This window comes from Alexandromys fortis, unplaced genomic scaffold (assembly GCF_014885135.2).
Source record: "Alexandromys fortis isolate MF-2015 unplaced genomic scaffold, M_Fortis_MF-2015_v1.1 scaffold_44, whole genome shotgun sequence".
NCBI lineage: Eukaryota > Metazoa > Chordata > Mammalia > Rodentia > Cricetidae > Alexandromys > Alexandromys fortis.
Genome location: NW_026067921.1, coordinates 6671739 through 6679812, shown reverse-complemented (window position 1 = coordinate 6679812; position 8074 = coordinate 6671739). Strand labels below are relative to the sequence as shown.

Sequence of the window (8074 nt, the reverse complement as noted above, 5' to 3'; positions counted from 1 at the left end):
TATATGTGCATATATACACATACATACATAGTATTTTCATATGTGTGTATGTATATGTATGTATATATATACACACACACATATATGCATGTGTGCATAGTTTTTTCAAGACAGGGTTTCTCTTTGTCTCTTTGTGTCACTTTGGAGCCCATCCTGGCACTTGCTCTGTAGACCAGGCTGACCTTGAACTCACAGAGATCTCTCTGCCTCTGCAATTATATTTTTTTAAACCACTGTTAGTTGGACATTCCAAAACCAGAAACAAAACAATCCTACTTAACTAATGAAGCATCTTATTCTACCCTCAAATGATGGCAACCATATTAGGACCTGCTCTGTATATTTTGTCATGGAGAAGATCTTGCTGGAAGAAAACAATTTAAGTCTTTAATATGGTATTCTAGGAAGGAGATGCCAATGTGTTTAATCTTCGTCTCTGGAGCAGCTGGGCAGGGCTGGAGGCAGCCAGGGTGTGAAAGCAGAAACTTGGGGAAAATGACCACTTCTATTGGATATCCCAGAAGGGTCTTAAAGAACAAATTGTGTGCCCTCTCTAAACTTTTTGGTTCTCGTTGTAGGTTTAAATCATTGCAAAAACAAAATGCATGTTCCAGGCTGTAACCACACCATTGTTCTCCCCTGAGATCCACACATGCACTAGAAGACAGGAAGCCCACTGGTTCCCAGAGCCTAATTAATCATGACACGAGGCATCCCCTTTGTTGCTGCTCTCCTGGGGCAATTTTATACCCCGAGGAGATGAACCACAGCAAGATTTATGTACAAGGAATGTGCTTTTCTTTTGGGAGGTGGCAAAGGACTAGAGGAGGAGAAATATGAAGTATGTCTTCTAAACCTGGCTATTTCGAATAATTCACTTTTAATGACTGTGTGAGAAAGCCAGCATCTCAGTAACATTTTAAAGATGATGTTAAAGGGGTTCTTAAGTAGGTAGCTACCATCCATCTGCCTCATTTTACAAACAGGAAAACTGGGTTTCAGGGGGAAAATCCATCTCCTATTTGTGAATTTGCATCATTTGGAAACACTATGGGGTAGCCAATGTTCATCCATCACTGAAGAACTCTGTGTCCTGCTTTGGTTCCTGTAGCTGTGATAAAACACCCGGCCACAAGCTCCAAAGGGAAGTAAAGGTTTATTTGGCTTCTCATTCCCATTATGATGCTTCCTTAAGAAGATGAGGTGGGAACCAACCCAAAGCAACTAGTCACATGACATGACCTCCAATCAAGAGCAGAGAAAAACAAATGTACCCAGATTCCCTTGCTTGCTGCACCCGAGCTCTTGGGGGCCTTTCTATGTTCAAATGTCTTAGAGTGCAGCCCATGAAATGGTGTTGCCCATATTCAGGATGGGTCAGTTAACAACCATGAAAATTCCCCTCAGGGCACTCTGACCCAGGCTGTGTTCTGTGGTGATCCTAAATTGTGTCAAGAACATTTCAAACTAACCAGCAATCTTCTTTCATTACCCACAACCTCCAGGAAACCCTAGAACTCAACAAATGTCTCAGAAGTTAACCTCTTAGGGACTGAATATTGGGATTATGACAGGCTCAATAAACCAAGTTGTTCGTGATCTGATCCTTAGACCCTGGGACAAACGCCTCCTTTCTATGACAAAGAGAAGTTTGTGAGCTGAGTTGGTTAGGAACCTATGTTTGGGGAGACTCTCCTGGATTATTTGGGTGACCTCTCACCCCCACTTCTACCAAAGCATCCTTTTTTGGAAAGGGAAGTGATGAGATACCAGACAGAGCTCAATGGGAAGATGGAGAGATGGAGGTTTGAAGATGCTGTATTGCTAGTCTCAATGACCAGAGACGGCCCAGGAGCCAGCTGGCACAGAGAATGTATCGCCAGAATTAGAAAAGCAAACCACCCTTTTCCTACAGCCTCTTGAAGGCTCTTCAAAGAGCACTTCCCCACTGACTCCTTGATTTTGGCTCAGAGAGACTCATTCTAAACTTCTGAACCTTCAGAACTGTTGGAGAATGCATGGTATTTTGAGTCCCCCCCCCCCATATCTGTGGTAGTTCGTTTCATCAGTCATGGGAAATTACCACAGTCAAATGCAGAAGGGCTCTGAGAAAATATTTGGTCAGGTTGAGGCTATGAAATCCTGAGATGTTAATAAGGCTATCGATTTCATGTTACTAACTCGATGCTCCTGGGAAACCAGGATTCCCCTGTAGCATGGAAACAGAGGTCAAAGGAAGTCTGTGGAATCATAGGCCTGAGCATACACACAGCATGTGGGCTAGCACTCCAGAAACCCCAGGAATTAGAGACCTGAGGCTATTTTAATCAGCTTGGTGAGTTCTATAAAAAGTCAAGGGTTTCATGAGGTAGGCAGAGCAACTGTGGCTCCACGAAAGGCCACTAAATAACATGACTAAAGAAAATCTCTGAGAATCCATGCAGACAAGATTCCAGTCCTGTGACTTGAAACCACAAAACCTCCGTGGTCCCTAGGCTGCGTGGAAACTATGGGATCTCTTCTCACGTTCCTGCAGCCCCAAATATTCTAGTATTTCAGCATGCAAAATGGATCCATGTGAAAATTACTAAATCATCGGTGTCTTCCAGTGGGGTCATCCTAACCCAGCTTGCAGTCTCCCAGTACTGAACCACTGACTTCCTTTCAGACAGGAGAGTTCTTTTCGCAAACCAGCAGGAGTGTTACGTGAGTGCTGATCTCAGAGTCAAGAGTCTAATGTCCTCTGATCAAGCAGGGGATGGCAATTTGAGAGAGAGTTTAAATGCTGGATTAAAGGGAGGATGTCAAGTAAGCATCAAAGCTAATCCTTAGAGTGTCCTTGAACTCGGAAATCTAATACTCAGGATTCTTCTCAGAATGTTCTAATCTCCTACTTCTATTTTCCTTCCACCTCCTGCCTCCCTTTACTCTCTGTGGTCTAACAAAAAGCAGCAGCAGTTGCTGGGTTTAAGGCAACAGAAAGTGGCTAGACAACCCCTAATTTACCATATAGTTCAGAAGACAGGGTAACACTTAGTTTTCAACCCTGCCCCCAGATGTAAAATGAAGAATTCTACAAATACAAAGGTTCCTCTAAGGAGTCACATGCACACTGAAATTAAATGATTAGAAAGAGCTAGAGCTGGGATCCAAACATGTCATTATTCTCGAGTGTAGACGAAGGCATTGTGATGCTGTGATAAACGACAAGGCAGGAAATCAGCTGCGTACCAAAGCTGGAGAAAGTTACATCGCGCATCTTTGCATCTCTGGCCCCACCAGGAGTTGTGCAACTTGGGGCAAGAAACTTAACTTTTCTGAATTTAATTACACTAACCTTTAAAATGATGATGATAACGATAATAACTATCTCCTTGAAGTATTTTGGCAAGAGTATATATGACATATGTAAGAGGCCTCAGCACTTGGAAAATATTAAATGTGCAATAAATTTCAGCTATTTCAGATGACCTTGAGGCCAATAAGAATACGGACAGAAATACTTTATTAAGTTATGATTTGTCTTATTTTGGTTTGAAAAGTAATGTCTGAAGGGAAAACTTAATCAGACATAGTAAACATGAAACTGGCTACTAGACAAATGCTTATGCAAGATATATGCAGATTTTATTATTATTTTGCTTTTATTTTGAGCGCCACATGAATCCAGGGCTAGGAAAATGTCCCTCTTGTCTCCCAGTGACACGCATGTGCAGGGGAAAGGTCTAATTTGACTCTGATTCCTTACTGCTCTCTCTAATAATTTACAGCAACTGTTTCTTAAAATATTTTAATGGGGCTGCAAAGAAGGCTCAGTGCATGAAGCGCCTGCTGTGCCATCCCGAGGATCTGAGTGCAATCCCAGCACACGTGGAAAACCCTGAGGATGGTGGGGCTTGCTTGTAACCCCAGCCTTGACGAGAGGAGACAGACAGGCACTTGGGCCTCACTGGCCTGCCAGCCTAGCTAACATGTCAGGGTCCAGTGAGAAACTCTGCCCCAAATCAAGGCGATGGTCCCTGAGGAGTGACAACTGAGTTTATCCTGGCCTCCATACATACTCACACTTACGTGCAATAGCACATACGTGTACAACCGCACAAACACTTTAGTGGTTTTCCACCACCCTTAGGTATAATCTTCTCGTCTAGATTGACGAAGCACCGCTTTCTGTGCGTGCTGGCCAGTTTTATGTCAGCTTGACAGAACCTAGAGCCATCTGAAGAGAGGAAACCTCAACTGAGCAACATTGCTTCAATTTAAAAGCTCTACATACTTTATAAGTTCATGAAGTGGTGACCGGGTGGTAAGGAATGGGAATCTCCAATCAACCTTTAAACGGCTGCAGATCCCACATCTACCCGGGCTGACCAGCCAGAGGATGCATTATGAGCCCTACCCAGAACTGTGTTTAGCCCTCTAGCGGTCACCAGAGACCACCCCCCGCCCCCCCAGTGAACAGCCACCACAGGCTTTTTCAAGGACACACAATGCAGTTTGCAATAACACAGAAACCTTACCATGGTTCAATTAAATCACATGAAAGACACGGCAGCAAAAACAGGCTCCTTATTCTAGAAGGTTCTCAGATTCCATGAGTTTTCTTTTCCATGACTAGGGTTTATTTTCCCTGCCCTTTAAGTCACTTATACCAACAACTAGAGCTCTATGTAGTGGTAGCTGAAAAATATTTCTGTCTGTTTACATTTCTAGAAATATATCAAAAAGACCAGGGAGGAAAGTGCGAGTGTCCAGGGTCCTCTAACTTTTCTCTCATTTTAAGACTCTTTTTCCCCTAGCACAACAGTGACCAACTAGATTCTTAATCAACAGCCAAGAGGAAGCCAGAAGAATCAAACCAGAAATAGCCACACACTCAATCTCCCCAGCGCACCAATCTGAAAACCGTGGTAATCTGTACCACCTAGGAGCAACTTTGAATAAAATATCAGCTGTCACAGAGGTCATCCAAACATTTACCCTCTAACTGCTTTAAGACATTCCCATCGCCCACTGCTCTACTCAAGAGCAGTATATCTGTAGGAAAGCAGCCCATCTCACAGAAAGACCAACTTAAAATGTAACTGCGCGGAGCATCCAAATCCAGAGAGGTGGGGTACTTACCGCAGGGTGCCCGGTGCAGTAGGTGTAGCTGGCACGAGACTGGTAGTGCAAGCTCGCTCTTGGAAAGGAGTATGTGTTCCAGGCGGGTTGGCTGCTGCTCCATTGGGAGCTGAAGCCAGGGCTCATGGTCACTCGTGACTTGCTCGTTGGATAGGCTCTCACTGTGGAGTTAGACTGTGGAGAAGAAAGAGATGTGGTGTCAGGCCAGTTCTACAGCCTCACGCATTCTTCTGGGTGGACAAGGCAGACAACTCAGCTAGCCTTGGAAATGGCTGCTGGCAGTGGAAGAGACACTGACTACTCTTCTGATTGAGATTAAAGCTTTCCCCCTCTACAACAGTTTTGCCTGGATTGCCAAGCACAGAACCTCATTGACACTGATTACTTCAAAACCGTTTTCCCCCTAGCTACAACGTGCAGCTCCATCCTGTAGAAATGAGTAATGCTTTGGTGGGGATAGTGACAACCCTAGCTTCCATTACATAAATGACCTTCAGCACAGCGGTCACCTTGGAAGCCACCGTGAGTCTCATTCTCATGTGGTAAATCAGAATTTGATTAGGAGGATCAGACCGAAACACAGATTGCTGCCCAACTCTAAGTGGCCTTCATATTTCGTGGGTCTATTGCTCTCTTGGGGAGACACCAGCAGAAGTCTGGGCACACTCCAGTAGCTCGCTATCAAACCGCCTCGAGATAGCAACATGGTGCAGGGCTTGAAATGGCCATTTATGTTCAACCTGCTCGACCCATGTCATTGAAAGTGGAAGAGTGGTAAAATATTAATTTCTCAGATGCCAAGATGGCTGATCACAATGACATACGGGGTAAAATATATGGAAACAAAAGTCCCTTGTTATCTCCTTTGTCCTGGGATGGCCACAGCACAGGAGGCATATAATGGCTTCTTTTCAGAGAGCATTCTCTGTCATCAGATTGTGAGAACCACTTACCCCAGCAGCAGAGTGGCTTCCACAATAAATTCTATTTATAAATCCATGGCGCTTGCCAACTCAATCACAGGGAAAATGTGCTAATCATATTGCTATTATATTCTGTAAATCCAGTGGGGAAGAAGCTTGCATCTGAGAACCCGAGTTCCTGGTGGGCTAGGTTCTGATATCAGATACCTAGATTAACAATTTTTTGAGGATATGTCTTAGTACCTTGGGATAACTAGTTTTGGAGAGTAAATCAGTCCTTTAAAAGGAAGAATGAATCTTAATCCACAGATGAATGAATCCATTTAAACTACAGAACCACGAAACACCATGCCCCTCACCCATTGTCATGATAACCACCTGTGTGGTCCACAGAGGTCAAAGGTCATTAAGAAATGCAGACACATTCATAAGGTGTATTTACCAAGGGACTGAGCGATGGCTTAGTCAGTAAAGGGCTTACCACACAAGCATGGGGACCCGAGTTTAGATTTCCAGAGCCCACATAAAAGCTAGGTGTCGAGAAAGGATCCTACCCTAAACTTCCCTTGGCTCCAAAACAGCTTCACTTACTGCCCCCTGGAAATCACCACCCTCAGTAGCTCCTTCATGACTCCGAGGTCTAGCCCATGGTTAGGTTCTTGTTTCCACGTTTACATGAGTCAGAAACCTGACCCTATACAGGGAAGTTGGTAGCAGCCCTTCTCTCCTAGTTCAGTAATGGTGGTCATTCTCTCATTGACCACAGGGCAGGCAGGGTGGTCATTCTTCTCCATATTCTGTTCCCCATCTGTTGTAACTTTCACACTCAAGCTGTGTCTCTTCTCTGGTGTCATTTCTCTTATCTCTTCTCTATGTGTGTGCGAGGGTGTACACATGTATGAATACACACACACACACACACACACACACACACACACACAACTAGAGAGCAGTTATGTAGTTTACTTTCTCCTAAATTCCAACCCCCAGTTGTAAACTATCTGCTGGATAGGATATAAAACTGTTGACCACCTAAAGGAAACCAAACTTTTAATTATCACACACAAAATTCAGTGGGTTAACTGCTGTACTCTAAACCTTTCTCTTCCCCATAACTAAGTTTTCAAAAACATCACAGATACATGTTGAAACCAACTGCCTGGAAGTCTTAGCATTGTTGACTCATTTCCAGTGTCAATGACCGGTGTCACTGAATCCTTTTGAAAAGTTTCAGTAGTTCCTAAACTGTTTTGTCCTCTCTAGTCCCACATCGCTCTCTGTAGTTAAGGGCTCCATCAGTTCACAACAGGACCGCTGAAACGGAATGAAGGCCTGCCACTCTCGGCTTTGACAGACCCTCCACGGCAAGACACTAGAGTCGGACTTTCTGCAAGCAGGCCTTTACAGTGTTTCTCCGGGCTAACAAATGTTCAGTACGCTTTTTAGCATGTTAATGTCTCTTGACCCCTCTTTCCCTTCTAATTTTATGCTAACTGATGCCTTAAAGGCAATTACTGGGTCCTTCTATGTATAGTATCTATTACAAAACGATTGCCTCTCTGTCTTTGTATCTTACATAAAACACTCAGTGTCCACACTTTTTGATGTGTGAGTGTCATATCAATCTGTTGATTTCATTGGCTGAGCAATAAAAGAAACTGCTTGGCTGGCCCTCATAGGTTAAAGCATAGATGGGAGGAGAAAACAGAATAGGATGCTGGGCGGAAGAGGAAGTGAGGACAGACTCTGCTCGGCTCCCGAAGAGACGCCATGCTCAGCTCTCCCGGGTATACGCGATAGCTCTGCTCTCTGAGGCACACGCGATGAAGATGGACATAGGCTAGAATCTTCCTGGTAAGCACACCTGGGGTGCTTACAAACATTACTAGAAATGGGCTAGTCCAGGTGCGAGAATTAGCCTGTAAGGGCTAGAGTTCATGGGCCAAGCAGTTAAATGAATACAGTTTGTGTGTTGTTATTTCGGGCATGAGCTAGCCAAGCGGCTGGGGTGTTGGGGACGCAGCCCC

The 8074-nt window shown here is 44.3% G+C and overlaps 1 protein-coding gene across 9 annotated transcripts in view; it reads right to left on the bottom strand.

Moving 5' to 3' along the window:
- Positions 1-8074, bottom strand: part of Rbms3 (RNA binding motif single stranded interacting protein 3) — a 1002574-nt gene that overhangs the window by 749540 nt on the left and 244960 nt on the right. For all 9 annotated transcript variants that reach the window (XM_050141447.1, XM_050141449.1, XM_050141450.1 and 6 more), the window contains exon 2: positions 5125-5298. In XM_050141447.1, the coding sequence (XP_049997404.1) occupies positions 5125-5250 (126 nt within the window). In that variant the 5' untranslated portion in view covers positions 5251-5298. The remainder of the gene's footprint in view (positions 1-5124; positions 5299-8074) is intronic.